Source organism: Phalacrocorax carbo, chromosome 5 (genome assembly GCF_963921805.1).
Source record: "Phalacrocorax carbo chromosome 5, bPhaCar2.1, whole genome shotgun sequence".
Lineage (NCBI taxonomy): Eukaryota > Metazoa > Chordata > Aves > Suliformes > Phalacrocoracidae > Phalacrocorax > Phalacrocorax carbo.
Window position 1 is genome coordinate 56,069,085 of NC_087517.1, and position 17,567 is coordinate 56,086,651.

Genomic DNA, 17,567 nt, shown 5'->3' on the forward strand with positions numbered 1-17,567 from the left:
GACTACTACTGGTCTGAGGACTTCATATTTCAACATACTTTAGTAATATATGGTACCTGTTTGTATGTTCAGTATGTCATGGAGCATATACTTTGTTCTTCTGTCCAGACAGACAAAAGGAGCTAGGACCAAACTATACTTTAAACGCAACAGGTGTTAAGAAGCAAGCTTTCTTCTCAGAAGAACCAACATTTGCTTAATAACTCTTAGCATGGATTTTGATTCAGGGTGGCTGGTGTCAGATTTCCCCATTCTGAAGCACTCTAGAAAAGTCAGTCTCTAAATTGTACAACTCCAGAAGAAATTATCCGATTCTAGTCCAGTTTTAACAAGTTGATATCTGTGAACCTGCTGATTCTTCTAAAATCAGAAAGCTGAATGATACGATATATTTTGCAGTGTGGAACAATATTAGTTGAGGGATATCCATGGGGACTTTCAAAAATCTGGTTCCAAAACTTTTTTCTTAAATTATTAAAAAAAAAAAAAAAGGAGGGGTGGGGCAGGGGACAGAGAAACAAACAAAAACCACCCCCAAAATTCCCCTCTTTTAAAAAAACAAACAAAACAAACAACCAAAAAAAACCAAAACAAAAAAAAAAAAAACAAAAAAAAAACCAAAACAAAACAAAAAACCAAACCAACAAACAAAAAACACCAAGTGGGTTAACCAATTTGCTGGCAGCAACTCAAATAATTTCAGAGGATACACCTTGTACTATATGAATGATATCTGGAATACATCACATTTCCTGTGAGAAATATTGACAAAAGTGTGCTGAGAGTTGCTGGGGTTAAGTCAGAAACTAAATCCACAGAGCTCAGTTTTGAACTCTTTTTTTGAATAAAACTATGCTTGACGTCAGTGGGAGTTTTGACTAAATGTACAATTGGGTTAGTACGTGCTGGATGATTAGGTCTCGGATGCCTCGGGGTATCTGTACTTTGTAGAGTCAAGGGTAGGAAATTAGTGTAACTAAACCTTGCTCTTAAGTCAGGGTAAGTTAACCTGAAATTCTTTATGGAAAGCTGATCACTGCTGTCCTGGTGAATTTAATCTGAAAATATCTGTTTACCCACAGATTAATTAAAATCTCATTTCAGGTTCACAATGTTCTTAAACTCAACTTTAGCATTTTTTTCCCTTTATTTTCTCATTCAGTTCACTGCCTTTATGGGATAAATGCCAAAAGCAGGGATGAGATTTTTCCATAATCTTGCTGGTAAAGTCAGAGTTTAGGGGAAAAAGCTATTATTTGGATGCAAGACAAATTATGTTTTGGCTTGTTAACTTTGTAAGTCTTAAAATAATTCTGTAAGCCTTTTGTTGCATTAGTGTTACTAAATTCATTACCATACACTATTTATATTGAGGCATCTTGATGAAATTATGGATTTGCATAAATTACGACATGAGTTGTAATTTTCTTAAATTAACCTCATAGCAACTTGCTCCAAGTCCACCTACCCAACGGCATCCAGGGGTACCAATAGTCTCTAAACCAGTCATGCTGCATCCTGACCCAAACCTTATAGTCAGGCCAACAATCAAATCAGAGGCCCTGGTAAGCCTTTTAATGTTCGTTTTGTCTGAGTGCTATAGTACTGTGGTGTTCATTGTTGACTTGTCATCAAAGAATGAATGCTTGTCATGTTTTCTGCTAACTAAAATTCATGTGGATTTTCAAATAATAACTAATGGCAAGTACAAAAGGGTATTTTTCCATTTTTTTCATGATCTGTCAGTGATAATTTTTATATTGGGATGCATAATTCCAGAGCATTGTAAAGCTTTAGACACTGTAGATCTTATTTTTCATTTATTCACATGCTTGCTTGTATTTTTATAAATTTTGAATTCCTTTGTCAGAAATGAAACAGTAAAAATTAATTACACTATTTTTTTCCTTTGTAAATAGTCATGAACATACTTGAAATGTAGATATATAACTCATAATTTCATTTCCAGAGTGTTGTATCTTAGACTCCAGTATACTGGTCATGCAGTCTATTGAAAAGTTGACTTGCAATCAGATCCTTTTATTTACTACTTTTCCCTTTCTGTTTCAAATGTAAATTAAGGAAAAAGCCTTTAGGCTAAATATTTTAGAATCAACCATGTAGCATCTTTGGGAATTGTGTGTGGTATACAAGGGAAGGTCAGCCAAGGCTATCTGAAGAAAAAGAGAAATACTGCTCTGACAGGTGATAACCCCAAAATAGCATCCCTGAAAATTCATCTAATATAGCTGATGGACCAATTAGTAGTATTTATCTTGGGGGATCATCATGACTTATGCTGTTACAGTTAGAGATGTATGTCTGTTATATGCACGTGTGTGGGCATGTGTGTATATGGACATTTATATGAGCAAGGCAGCGTATTGCAACATGTGAGCTTTCTAAGCGATGCAAAATACGTCATACCTGCATTTTGTTTATTTAATTATTTAATTACAAGCTTATGCTATATCTGACAATAAATGATGGGCACAATATTCCTAATTGTCTTTCATTACAGTGAGATGGATTTTTTTTAATTTTCTGCTTTAATTAGATACTCTTGTTCCTTTATTTTCCCAGTTACAGTTTGAACGAATTTTAGTGATACTTAGTAACCAGTTTTCCCACAGACATCATAGTCTTGAAACTTCTATATTATAAATAAATTTAAATTATAAATGAAAGCCCTTTTCATAAGTTGCTCAAGAGAAGGCAGGTACACAAACTAAAAATAAATTCATATCCCTCCAGTGTAGATATTTCCTTCAGTTGTATGCATTGGAGCTTTCATTTTGAATGTGTTCATTAATTTAGCGTCTCTAAGCAATTTGAATTGCTTAGGGGAGGAGAACAGAGTAAAATCATAATCCACAGTTAATATAATCTAGCTCTTGAAAATAAATGCCTGGTGTGCAAATATAAACTAGTTTACAAAATTGATAATACCCTTATGTGCGATCAGACAATCTTGGTAAAATTGAAAGTGCTTGTGGTTTTTTGTTACTCGCTGCTTACAATTAGTTTGAGAAATTGGCAATAAGATCTACCTCCATAGGGAAATTTCTTATGGACGCATGCACATTTTCCAAATCACAAGTCTGCTAAAATGTTTCAGATGTCAATCATCTTCATTTACAAACTGTCTTCTATTGGAAAATCACGTTTTCAGTGGGAGCAATATTCTGATAGAACTTTGAGAGAAACATCAGTCTATAAGCTGTTTTTTGTAGACCTGTTATTTCTTATTTCTTAATGCAGAAGAGTACTCATCCTGGCTGCAATGAAGTTGCAGTAGTATGTGGAGTAAGCCTTACATGGATACTGAAGTAAAGAGGGAGGCTACTTCTATTAGTTAAAAAATGAAAAGGCCAGCATATGACAAAACAGACAAGGAGGTACCTGCCTGTCTCCAGAAATGTATAAGAATTATAATTCGATTTCACATGGAAGGAATGCTTTTCGGATTTTTTCAGGAGTGAGACGGGGTGTCTTTATTTAAGTCAATGGTTCAGATACAGGCCCAGTTCATCTTCTCTTAGCAAAGGGAGTCATCACCAATGGCAAAGTATCTTTTACTATCCTATTTTCTGTCTTGCTAGATTTCACACATCTGTGGAACTCCAGTCTTTATGTCTTAATATGACATAATGCACATAATTTCTTTTACCTTGTTTTTATCTTAATTTAGCTGTACTGAGTACCCAATTCTAGAAGCCCATCTTGATGTATCTGCTTGATTCAAATCAAGTGAGCCTATACTTGAGCAATGCACTAGTAAAGATGATGAAAAGCACGAACATAAGAACAAAATAAACATGCAAGAAAGGGTAAAACATTCCTGTTATCTGGAAGATAGTTGGGCCAGATAGGAACAGTGAAGTGTCTGTTGTGACTTAACTTTTCATATTAACTAAATTCAGGTCAGAATTTCCAAGTCTTTTAACAGTTCGTGAAAATGAAATTGTTCTCAATTAGAAATAGGGAAATGATGGGTGAGGATGAAACCTTAAGCATAGCCTTAAATGCCGAGGGCTGTTCTGGGTCAAAATCAGTGTGAATTGTTTGTCTCTGCTGTACTAAAGTGAATCGCAGTACACTCATTGCAAAGCTAATTAAATTTTGGCTCAGAGAACAGGAGAGGATTGTTATGATTTAGTGGCGGGGCTTCCAGAGAAGCAAAACCAACATGAACATTAGTCTCTGCTCTCCCAACTATCACAAACATCCTGTTGTGTGAGTTAGAAGGCTTTGATGCACTTGCTACTACTAAAGATTTTTCCTCCCTCACTCCTTTGTGGTTGAATGCAGCATTTCTGAAAGGAGGAATGAATATTTAAGCTTTCCTCTAATTTGCAAGATTTGAAGCCTGATTCCACAGGTCTGCAGTCAAGGCACCTCAGACGGGTGCTTATATGTTGTGCAGTAGGACATGTGATGATTGGAAATTTCAGTTATTATTGGCCACAGCTATACCAAAATCATTTGTGCTGAAAGGAAATAAATCTCTTTTTCTAAGTGGCTAAAAAGGAGCTGAAGAGTTTTGGGAAAATCTTGCCAGACTTGCCCAAAAGTTCTTCAAGACAAAATCTCAGTCTCTGTACTAATTAAACATAGACCACAAGTCTTTCATTAACTCAGGAATAGTTATATTTTTCCAAGAAGTGGTATGATTATAGGACACTGATAGAATCAGTAGTGAAACTGATACATAGTAATTTATTTTAAAGCAAATTGAATTACGAAATGTAAATACCATAGTATAGTCTGTAGAAAGTTGTTCTTGTTTCAGAAGACTCAAATACTTTACCTAATTTGATGCAGGGTTTTGAGTGGAGGCTGGAGAGGTGTGTGGAGTGTTTTGTGTAAATTTTTTTTAGCCCATTTTATTTTTGAAAATTTTTGTAACATAAGTTTTTAAGTGGTTTCAAACTACAGTGTACCATTTTGTTAATGCACTGGAAGTCAAAGAAAAACAGAATCAATATGGGGTTAAAATAACTTAAACTCAACACAATAAAATATAATCCCACAGTGATTAATCAATATTGTGAAATTATTTGTAGATGTCCAAATTGAAGCAATACCACTCAGAAATAAGTCTCTTAAATTGAGAAGGAATATTTCATTATGAGGAATGAACCTGTACTAGTAATTTGTACTGAGAGAACCGCTTCTTTCAGGATGAGCCCAAATACACGTATCTCTTCTTTCAGCTTTTCAACTTCATGAGGAATTTAATAACAGAATTCACCTTTCAATATAGGATATACCCTGCTAGGAGATCAAATCCTAAATGTATAATATATATTTATAATGACTTTTCAATATTTTGGAAATTACTTGTCCAGCATTTTGTCCAATTCTTTTTCAATTTTTTTTTCAAAAATCTGAAGAAGAGACCCCAGCACTGTTCTGTAGAAATTAGGGATAAAAGGAGTAATGGAAAATACTTTTAAGAATCTTGTGGTATGGAAATGTGCATTATTATGTAGCTTCTTTAGGTTTCTTTCTTCTTTGTATACAGTACTATTTCACTGTGTGTATTCTTCCAATCTGAAATGGTATAGGGAACAAACACTAACAAGTGCAAGTGTGATTCAGTCCCTAGAAGAGCAGTAAAAGCAGTGAGATTATCTGTGAGTAGGTGATACTTATTTACAGCAAGAAGTTAATATCCAGTTTGGCAATTTTCTTTCTTTTGCAGCCGCAAGAGATGTTTAAAAGGATGGTGGTTTACAATTCATCATTTAGATCTAACAAAAAACAAGTAAAATAACATTTTCCGTGTTTTGTGTGGTACTTCTTGTTTTGATTGATCATAGATTTAACTTTCCTTTCTAATCCTGTTGTCAGATTCTAAAACAGACAATGCAAGACAACCCTAGTGCATGAAAACTGCTAGTCTTTGTAAACTTTCAGAGTGTGCCTGTGGCTCCTGCTAGTCTAGACAGATGAAGACAGACAGGATAGTAAATCCTTCAGGTTGAACCACCTGTGACTACTTATATGGTAATGCAATCTTTAAGATAGTTGAACAGTGATAACTGATCTGATACTGGCAAGTTTTTTTTTAATATTCCTAAGGTTTCCTTGTCTCTTTTTGTGTCCAATTGCAGTGCTTTCAGTAAAAAAAAAAATCATTCTTAGTTTCTTAGTTTAACAAACAGAGCTATTGTCATAACATAGTTATTGGCAGCAAATCAGGGGAACTGGTGGTGGAAAGCACTTATTCCTATAGCTTTTCTGTATTGTGTAGGGTTTTTCTGCTGTATTACTACTTTTATTGCTTTCCTCTGTCATAGTGATGAAGTTTTCATCTTTTTGTCTTTGGTTGACTGGTGGCTCAATAGATGGTCCCTTGAAGAAGTGAACTTCAGGCTTAACTTCTCTGCTGCTGTTAAATGTGCCAGGTTCTGTGTAAAACACCTAAGGTAGATGCATTGCCACGTTATATGAAAATGCCAGCTCACAGTGTGAGCTTTTGAGTGGTACATCATAAAGATTAATTTTTTTTCTTTTGGTCAGTTTCAATCTAGATCTAGAAGGGGAGACTGGATTTGACTGAGATAATTCAAACTTTGAGATTGTTCTGTTGCCATTGAATGTTTGTTCTGTATATATTACAGATTTGTTCTCAGTAAATATGGGCTTTTGGAAAATGTTGATACATCGTCACAGGTTTCTCTTAATTTTTTTTTGTTTGTTTGTATCAGTCAGGTCTGAATTGCTATTGACTATTGATTCTAGAAACTTTAGTGAGCAGTACCATTGGCTTAGGTGCTTGTGGTTTGGTTGGGTTTTTTCTTTTTTTAAGTAGTAACTTTACTTTTCATCTAAAAGTTCAGACAGTTGTTTCAGTGCAATAAAACGTTTCAATGTTTCAGATTCTACTTATGTTAAGTCCTATGAATGTTATTGTAAATCAAGAAAGGATTAGAATGGTCTTAACTCTTTTGCCTGAGATGTCCTGAGTAGTGGGAAGGTAAGCGTAGCACGGTCGTTTCCACTCAGTGTTGCTTGGTTCATTAGTTCCTGCTTGGATGTGGAGTCCACCCTCTGCTCTCCAAATTTGTGATGCCCATTTCTGGGAAGATCTATTACAGTTCAGTGGATGTCTTCATTGTATCATAGCTGTATTTGTACATTATTGGATCCAGATCATATCACTTCTTTGCTCGCAGGTTGTTGGGGGTTTTGTGGGGTTTTTAGGTTTGTTTGGTTTTTTTTCCCTGTTGAAAAATTATTTTCCCAGGAAAACTTTCTTCAAGGGCAACATCTGTTTTTCATGAGGGCGACCTGGGACAAAAAGAGTTCAATGACTTCCTTTAGATTGCATAATGAATTAGTGACTTGGCTGAGATTGGAGTTCTTCCCTCTAAGTTGCTTGCTCCAAGACCAGAGATGTCTAACTTAGCCATGATTCCAAATGTCAATACAAATTCAGCTATTCAAACTATGAGTTGTTTAGGTAGCTATCATTGTAAAATGTTTCTCTTACAATTTTAGTATTACTATTCATAATATTAATATACTTTGTAAATGAATTAATGGTTGGTGGTGTTTCCCCCAACGTGAAATTCTATTCTCACTGAAGTCTGTGACCAAATTCCCATTTATTTAGTTCCTCAAAGTTAGCAGTTAACATATCTAATGCAACCCGTACTAATGTAAATAAGATCTCTCATGTTCCTATTCCCAAAACGTACTTTTCACAGAATCACAGAATGGTAGGGGTTGGAAGGGACCACTGGAGATCATCTTGCCCAACCCCCATGCTTGAGCAGGCACACCCAGAGCAGGGGGCACAGGAACGCCTCCAGGTGGGTTTTGAATGTCTCCAGGGAAGGAGACTCCACAGCCTCCCTGGGCAGCCTGTGCCACTGCTCTGTCACCCACATTTCAATTTGTGCCCATTCCCTTGTTCCTGTCATTGGACACTATTGAAAAGGGTCTACTCCCATCATCCTGACACCCACCCTTTAGATATTTATAGGTATTGATGAAATCCCCCCTCAGTCTTCTCTTGTCCAGGCTGAACAAACCCAAGTCTCTCAGCCTTTCCTCATAAGGGAGATGCTCCAGCCCCCTGATTATCTTGGTAGCTCTCCGCTGGACTTGCTCAAGCAGTTCCACGTCCTTCTTAAACTGGGGGGCCCAAAAATGGACACAGTACTCAGAATGCTGTCTTACTAGGGCAGAGTAGAGGGGGAGGATAACCTCTCTTGATCTGCTGGCCATATTCCTTTTAATGCATCCCAGGATATTGTTGGCCTTCTTGGCCACAAGGGCACAGTGCTGGCTCATGGTCAGCTTGTTGTCCGCCAGCACCCCCAGGGCCTTCTCAACAGAGCCACTTTCCAGTAGGTCAGCCCCCAGCCTGTACTGGCGCATGGGGTTGTTCCTCCCCAGGTGCAGGACCTTGCACTTGCTCTTGTTGAATTTCATGAGGTTCCTCTCGGCCCAGCTCTCCAGCCTGTCCAGGTCTCACTGGATGGCAGCACAGCCTTCTGGTGTATTGGCCACTCCTCCCAGCTTGGTATTATCAGCAAACGTGCTGAGGTTACACTCTGTCCCATCATCCATTTTAATACCTACTTCCCTATGGGGAAAAAAACCAAACCAAACAACCCACTTGTGGCAGTAAGCAGAAGTTCTGCAGTTGTGCCCTGAAGATTTAGCTCTCTGGAGCCTGTGTAGACAAAGTCATGATTCAGCCCTTGCAAATGCTGCTTCCGTTTCAGAAGAAACACAGAACAAGGACGAGATTTGCTTAAGTTGGTCTTCTGATCTCAAGGAAAAGGTGAAGAGAGAGGCAGCCTGCAGGAAAGCCAGGGTTCACACTGTATGATTTGGTATGCATGTGTGTAATGACTGCCAGTCTATAAAAGAGTCACCAGCACCACTGTTGCATGGTCAGTATAAGCGTGGTTAGACAAATGGGCAGCACTGTTGTATGTCTGAGGGTCTGCTAATGCAGACCTGTGTAGTAGTGCTCACTGACCTTGTCAGAGACAGTGGTGGTAAGGATGAGATCTGAACCCAAAAGATCATTCATAGTCATGTCAAAATTATAGAGCAACTGAGAGAGATGAAGAAGTTGATAATATGAGGAAGCATTAGTGTTTTCTGCTGCAACTTTGTCATTTAACAGCCAGCTGTTAAAGATACCAGAGGAACCTTAAGCTGTGCATTTAATTTACAAGTGGAAAAAGATTTGGCTGAGTCTGAGAGTGGAATAGAATTTGTCATCAGATGGTTCCAGTAGAAAAGAGGGCAATAATGAGTATATCAAGCCTGATCATGCACTGAATCGCTGGCCTGTGTCAGATATTGGCTTGCCTGCTGTATCAAAGGATTGTGTGATGCTGTGTTGTTCCCATATCCCTAGGCTATTGCAGCTTGAAGCCCCAAGAGTGGTACAGCATTTAGGTGCCTCAAGTAAAGATTTCTATTAAGTCTTGAAGTCCTTACTTTAACATGGAGGATAAGTGCAGAGTTTTTATAAATCTCCAGATTCACCCGTACAGTCTAATCTAGTAACTCCTAATCTTCCTCAAGAAACCACCAGCCAAATACCATTGAATCCTGATTGCTGACTCAGGAACTCTCATCGTTGCAGGAAAGGTAACTCCTGTTTTTTCTCTGCAGCGTTCATCTGACAAGGGTAACACATTAGGTTTTGAAAATTTAGGAAGCTGTAGGTCCTCTCAAAGCTTAAAACTTGCTCTACCTAACTGCAATATTATCTTCCCCATTTTAGACACACCCTGCCAAAACTTTTTAATCCTCCACAGAAGCATATGAAAACAAAAATTTTTTTTGTCCTGTGTTCACTTGTGGTACGGAGCCAGCTCCCTGAAACTCCATTGAAAGGAGGAGTGAAGGGAGCTGGAAGAGGGTCCTAAAACCAAGACACTGTGGAGTAGTGTTGCTGACAGGTGAATTGGAGCCTGTCACTTCTGCCTGTGTTAGTGCTCAACAAGGTGATACTCCCAATAAAGGCTGCTCAGAAGAGTGTGGCAGAACATACCTGCCCATAATGCTTTCAAGATTTGTTTCTGTTCTGTCAGGTGTAGAGAGGAACCCCAGAGCTGACAGGGTACTCCATAGTATGACTAGCTCAAACTGTTGATCTGTCATAAGGTTTTGAAATGTCATCTGACTGTCAGGACAGACTATTTGCTACCTTTATGTGCTTTTATCTGTTTACTGTCTTCTTTCATAGCTTACAGAATTATATGCTTTCTCGCTAATAAATAAAACGGAGTTTGCGTGTTAAGTGTGTGCATGAACCTGATGTTTTTACAATTAAGTATTGTTTTATTCTCAGGGCTTCCAGAAATATTTGGAAGATTTTGATCCATATTCAATGGTAAGGATATTCAAATATGTCTCACTCTTTAATATGAAATACACAGGGAAAATCCGCATCCTTGATTTTGAGGGCTGGGAGCGGGTAGGATTGTTGCTTCTTGTTTTGCTGGGGCTTGCATATTTGTCTTTTCTAGTCATGTTGAAGGGGAGGTTTCTTACAGGAAAAGGTGATCTGGTGTTCTGATCTTCCTCTAACACTATTTGGGAGGAGGGAAAGGTCCCTTTTCTCCCATAAATTGCATAGATCAGCCTAATTGTTTTGTGTATCCAAGGTGGAAGTGACTAATCATTATATCTTTTCATAGTTTACCCCAGAGCAGATTATGGGGAAAGATGTACGGCTATTACGAATTAAAAAGGTAAATACAATATTACTTGACTGATATTTAAAGTGTTCATATATGCATTTCATGTGTAGTCCCATTTACTGGGAAGGAGGAAAGATTAAGCTCCTGCTGAAGGCAAAAATTAACAGCCTTTTCTGAACTAAAACTTTTTAACAGGAAGGATCATTAGACCTTGCAGTCGAGGGAGGAATTGATTCTCCAGTTGGAAAGATAGTTGTGTCTGCCATCTATGAGGGTGGTGCTGCAGACAAACACGGTGAGTAGCAAAGTGGAATTTGAAAGCTGCTGCAAAGTGGTTCCTTACGCTGACTGAGAGTTGTTGACTGACTTCATAGGTATGCCTGGTATAGAGAGGCACTTTTAGATTGTCCAAGGCCAGCCATGTTTTGTCTCTGCTCGAAGAGCAGCTCAGAGAGAGAAGCTTATGGTTTGAAGGGTTCTGCTTAAATTAATGATTATGTAACATTTATAAATAGCATTTAAGAACAAATGGTCACTGCTCCTGTATTTTTATCATAACAGACTTTTCAATAATGTAGCCTGAAAACGTAGAGCTGTTTTCTTAATAAAGACTCCCCTTTTTCAGTCTGATATTAAACAAAAAACACCACCAAAACAAAAGCCAAACACCACAAGCAAAAAAACAAACAAGCCAACACCTGATTCTCTGGGGTATTCTGTTAATTAAGGGAAGTAGAGTATGGTCTCCATTATTTCACAGCTTTCAAGCAATGACATTTGTAGTACTTCCATGTGCAAAGCAATTACTAGACCATGGCTACACTACACTGCTTGGTTTTGTTCTTAATGCTACTGTCAATAGTAATTTGTCTTCTAAAACACCTGGCTTTACTCCCAAAATCCCACTAAAAGCCAGAGCCTTCTGGCTAACAGCTTAGCTCCCTGGAAGGCACAAAACATGCATACCAACACATCCAGGCTTTGCCTGGTGGCCTTCTCTCATCCTTTCCTTGTGATGACCAGGTAGACAGGCAAGACAATATCTCCTTACGTTGTCTTTGCTGACCTTGTCCCAACAAGGACCTAATTCAAGTCACTCTTGCTGTGGAAACATCTCAGCCACTTGATCTTTCAAGTACTGTGTTTCTCTAACTCTTCACTGTTGTGAGGCTCTTCAATAGCAAAGGCTGTCCCCTTACCATCTGTGTTTTCCCCTTCTTTGAATCCAGTCCCAGTTAGCTGATTGTGCTTCATTCCAGATTAGAAAGTCAAAATCAATTCTAAGGACTGAACACTCCACATGCTTTTGCAGAGGAATAGCAGTCCTGCAAACCCTTGACAAATGCCACCTATACCCTCAGGTATTTAAGTAATGCTGCCATTTCTGTAGTAGTAACAGCCTACAGTCAACCACATCTTACAAGCTGAGCTGAACAGACAGATTACCCAGACGTGGAAACTGCTACCACAGAAAAATCTTATTGAACTAGTTTCTTACTAGTCACGATCAATAAGAGGTTGGTGTTGCTTTTCCATACCTAAAAATTCCTTTTGCTTTTGCCTGTAGCAAAGTTTCCTGTCTATGTCAATTTTTAGTGTAAGCCTTCACATCTAGTGAAGACACCTTTCATTATACTCAGTACTGCTTAAATACGGGACAGACAAGACTCTCAGAATTTTTTTCACTTTCTTGTATGTATACCATATTGATCTTTTCACCAGGAGGCATAGTGAAAGGGGATGAAATACTAGCTGTAAATGGCAAGATATTGATTGACAGCAAGCTGGCAGAAGCACAGGCAACTCTAGCAAAAGCTTGGAACATGGGTGGGGTAAGTAACCTTGGAATACTTTTTCATTCTACCTCCAATGCTCATACGAGTTATACTTTTCTTTCATGACATTGTCACATCAACACAAATAAGGTTGCAGGCATCAAAAATAACAGGTATGCCTTGTACTACCAAAGTGAGCTGAAATCTGCAGCAGATGTTGATATATAGCATCTCTGAAAATCATGCATGTATTTTACTGTGAAAGTTCATGGCATTTAGCCACATGTCAAGACTGGTATTTAAACACATTACATTCTGAGTGTTTATAGTACATTTATCTGTAGAATCTCTCTCTGATATTGAAAATGACTTGCAAGCTGATTGGAATTTTGTGATAATAGCTTATCTTATCTTTGATTTGTTAATGTACAAGTAACACTGCACTTCAGCTCCAGAGAGTGTTTTCTCATCAAGAACTGTATTGATTGCAAACATGACCAAATAAAGGATGATTCTTAGAATAATTATTTTTAAAAGCTTGTTGCAAGAAGAGTAGATTTTTCTTTAATTTTAGGGTACAAATCAAACAGTTCAATATTGAAATGGTCTTCCTATAGAAGTCAGAGAGATCTTTCTGCTGCTTCCTGTGGTTTCCCAGGAATAGATTGCCTTCCTGATTCTACTTGATATTCCATGGTGCTCCACTAACCATCTCTAAAACCAGTATTTAGCAGCACATATTTGCTTGTGCATTTCTTTTTCAGGACTGGATTGACTTAGTCATTGCAGCATCACCTCTGAAGGAATATGATGATGACATGTAAGTGCATAAGCTTGCTTTCTCTGGGGATTAAAAGGCTAGTAACAATAGTCTATAGACTTTGCTTTTTTTAAATCAGATGTATTTCAAGTATTTACTACTTGTGCACTGCATAACCTTCTTCATCAGGTGGTTGCTAATTTGATAGTTATAAGTAGCTATGATGCATTACAGCAGTGGTTCCCAGACTTTTCAGAATGGTGATTCTCAGAATTGGGTGTATGTGACTACACACTCATACTTTTGGTTTAAAGTTTAAGAATTTTTTGTTTGGTTTGGGGAGTTTTTTGTTTGGTGGGTGTTTGGGTTTGTATGGGGTTTGGGGTTTGTTGGTTTGTTTGGGATGTTTGGGGGATTTTTGGGAGGGTTGGATTTTTTTTCTGTTGGCTTTTTTTTTTTAAATTGCTTACTTCAGTCTGGATCATTTACTCTGGTCCCATGGATCATAATTTGGGGGAAGAAATGCCCATAAGCATTCTTCATCACAACCAGACATTTAATTCTGTTTTGTGGGGTTTTTAAATTAGATTGCAGTTGCTATCTTTGCCTAAGCCAATCTAAGTGTAAAATTTTTAAGAGTTAAGTGATTTGAGGGTTTTGACAATTTGTGACAGTCATAGAGTCCTTTTTTTAAAAAAAAAAAATAAATGATAATCAGCCTAGGTGTCAAACAAGAATCCATGACTTAAAATGTGATAGAGGTATCAAGTCCATACAACTTGTTTTACTTTGGACAAATAGTTTCAAAAGTGAAACCAATGTTTTCTAGTTTGACTGAAGGAAAAGATTTGAAGATATCCTTACTACCAAGTAAAATGGCAGAGAAAAAAATCTATAGTCACTGTTAACCTGGACTTTTGTTCTATGTAGAATACTAGAGTATTAGTTGCTGTAAATCAGTGTAGTTTTACTGGCTAATACTGACTGAAGATTGTTGTAAAATTGTGTTTAATACCTGCGCATAAACTAACAAGCAAGGAAATAACTGTCACTGTTATTTCTGTTTTCATATCCTGTGTATTTAGCCCTACTATTCCCTCATCAACAGTCAGTCCCAACATACACAGAAAGGTTTTTGAAGGCAGTGCACCTGTGTACAGACAAGGGTATCTCCTGCAGCTGTAGCCACTGCAGTGTTCCCTCATGGTGAATAGCCAGACGTGGGTTAATATGACTGCCCATCGTGAGGCTGCATTACTTTTTCAGCATGTGCCTGCCTGTGCATTGCATGCCAAATTTGCTTTTGTTCCTGGCATGCTGGAGTGTTCTTTGGGCTTTTGCCATGCCTGTCCTATTAAAATATAAGTATTTTGTCTATTTCATTATGTCCCTTAGAGGTCCTCTGCAGAACTGGTTTATCATCTGCCAGGATATAAAATTTGTTAGGCCCTGCCTAAACAAGTAGGATTAATCTAATGTTTTTCCTTATCTGTGGACCACTGCTGTGGCTTGGTGAATTCATAAGTATATAAGTAACTACAGATTACTTCCTTGTTAAGGCTTGTCCAAAGAACAAGTTTCCATTTGTATTAGATGACAATGTGCCTGTAAACAACTATTCATGACAGTTTGGTTTTCACTGAAGTTTGCCTGTCTTAATTTGCCACTGTACAATGGGTTTGTCCCTAAATTATCCTTGTGTCACAAACTCAGTTTACTGTGTATGGTTTTTCTATGCTGTAATTACTGTAAGTAGTGTCATAGATCTCTAGAAGAATCAAAGTAAGATTTCTTGTTGCATGTGGGTATTTGTGGTCTTCTCAATTATTACTTACAATACAAATCAAAATGAGTCAGCTGAGATCTAGTTATATGAAACTGTGCTTACCAAAAAGACTAAAAATTGCACTACAGCTAACAGCATCTGTTTCACTATCTCTCTTCCTTTTTTTCTGCAGGACATTTTTTTGAAGAAGGCTACGCTGGAGAAATGAAGTCTTTCCCCTGCAGAAACCTGCTGCTCTGTACATTAGTAGGAAATCAATAACTAGATGAAACGCATCTTTATTTGACAGAAATTTGAAAAATCAGACCTGTAAATTGAGACTTCAGATTCTTCAGGTAATTTGAGTAATTTAAAATCATTCCATAGACATACAGCAAGAAATTTTTGCAAGATCATCAAGAAGGACTGCCAGTGAGCATAGTTTGGTCTGTGAGAACTCAAGTCTATTTTTTGCTGTTTTGGGGGGCTAAATTTTGAGAATTGTCTTCCAGTTTTCCTGGAAATAGACACCAAAATGGCAAATGAAGACAGAACACAGACGTCTGTTCCGACATGCAACACTTGTGACTACACGTTCACAGGCCAGTTTGGGTGCGAAAAGGATTATATTTTTACTCCGTACATAGCGATTTTCCATGGGGAAATGGGAATGTATATAGGTAACTTCTCACTTACGTTCTTGTAGCTTTCTTAATGTCCATTTCTGATGCTCAGTTGTGAGGGTTTTTTTGACTATAAAAACCCTGTCAGTGAAAGAACCAGTAATACCAGGAGAGCAAGCATTATAAGGAATAATTTTGGTGACGTTTACACAGTATAAAGAATCTTCTCTACCAGCAAACTAAACATCTAGCAAGTAGTCCAGATAAAATCATTATGTGTAGTCACAGTTATACTACCAATATTTGTATTGGTGGCAAAAGTTACTCCCTCATATGGGTGGAAAATTTGGGTGTGATTCAGTCTGCAGTTCTGTACTTCATTCTCAGTGAGGCTACAGACATGAATAAACTGTAGGAAGTCACTAAGTGTAACATTTTGCTCATGGTGACTATGTGTCTTCTGTTTAGATAAATTCCTCGAGATTATAAAATCTTTACTAACCTGACTTTAAATATGTATGATTACAGTTGTAGACTTAGTAATTTCTTTATATTCTCAAGATAGCTCCTTAAAAATGTCATTGTTTTCCTTCCTTCCTTGTATCTACCAGTTTGTATTCTGTTCTTCATATTGTGTTTAGATTTTTCTTACCTGGACTAATGAGAGCTACTTTATAGTTCTTTGGCATATCAAATTCCCACTGAAGTCTTGCCTTTTCAGGGTTTGGAAACTCTCCTTTCTGTAACACAGGGAAGTAAAATTACATTCCTGAGAACTCTGTGCTTATGTGGAGATGATTAATTACATTGACTTTCTTCATTTGCAGTCTTGTTCCAGTATTCCAATTAATGTGTCTGGCAAGGGTACACATGTTAGAATGTTTACAATTTTAACTCTTACAACTAATCCAGAAATAAAATTACATTTGCCAAATGGAAGAAGTTGTTTTTTTCCTTTTTTCTCTGCATTTGTACATCATAGTAATAGTTAACCTGCTAAAGTACACAGATTCCTGAGTTGATCTTTAATAACAGACCTGTTTGCAACACAATGTAACCCTTGTGGAACTCATAAGAAATTTCACTCTGCACAGTAGGGAATTGTCACTCAGCTGAGCTGCATGATCGTTTACTGAGTTTTTATGGGCAAACCTGGCCATTTGATAACTGGCAAGCTACTGAGAGCAGCTGCTCTGGTTTACTTCATTTGCTAGGTCTTTGGGTGCATCTACCCAGAGCTGTAGACTTCCTAACCAACAGACTAATCCAAATGCATCAAGTTTAGCACCAGAGGGAAAATTGCAGCAGGATGTACTCCTGCTGCTGCTCTGGTTCCCAGTTGCCTACATACCGCAGCCATCTGGACTGTATGACAATGCAGATAGATGAGTGATGCTATCAAACATTCTGTTGAGGGATGCTCTGATGCTATGTACCAGCAAATAGAGAGCCACAGTAATGCACCAGTAATGAACTTCAGCCTGCAGTCAGTGCTTAATCGGGCTAATCACTGTCTCAGCACACGAAGAAACATAATACAGAAAATGTTAAGGTTAGATATTAGAAATATTTTTACTGGTGTTATTTTTTCCAGAGACAAAAGGAGCACAGAAGACTGAGCTGGGAAATCTGTGGGAGTACCAACAGTTGAGTTGTAGCCTTGCTTCTTACTCACAAAACTATATGTCTTTTCCCCGTCTACCCTGCTAACTTGATTTGCTTGGATACAGCTTAAAATGCATGAGAGGCCATTGAGGAAATAGTTACTGCTTGCTACTTCATGTATATAAGAGTTACTTTGTGTGTTTAACCTGTGTTAGGATGGAAAAATTGCTTCAGGCAATGTAGGGAGGTGGTGTTAGCAAAAAAGGAGGCTGACACTTCTGAAATCTTAAAATGATCTTAAGCCATTAGTGGGGTAGGGTTTTTTACTTTATTTCTGGCTTTCAGTGCCCTGGG

General features: G+C 37.8%; 1 protein-coding gene across 2 annotated transcripts in view; it reads left to right on the top strand.

Moving 5' to 3' along the window:
• Nucleotides 1-16,538, top strand: part of USH1C (USH1 protein network component harmonin) — a 51,799-nt gene extending 35,261 nt beyond the window's left edge. For both annotated transcript variants that reach the window (XM_064452610.1, XM_064452612.1), the window contains exons 16-21: nucleotides 10,334-10,375; nucleotides 10,683-10,736; nucleotides 10,881-10,980; nucleotides 12,408-12,517; nucleotides 13,225-13,280; nucleotides 15,179-16,538. In XM_064452610.1, the coding sequence (XP_064308680.1) occupies nucleotides 10,334-10,375; nucleotides 10,683-10,736; nucleotides 10,881-10,980; nucleotides 12,408-12,517; nucleotides 13,225-13,280; nucleotides 15,179-15,191 (375 nt within the window). In that variant the 3' untranslated portion in view covers nucleotides 15,192-16,538. The remainder of the gene's footprint in view (nucleotides 1-10,333; nucleotides 10,376-10,682; nucleotides 10,737-10,880; nucleotides 10,981-12,407; nucleotides 12,518-13,224; nucleotides 13,281-15,178) is intronic.
• The last annotated feature ends 1,029 nt before the right edge of the window (nucleotides 16,539-17,567 follow it).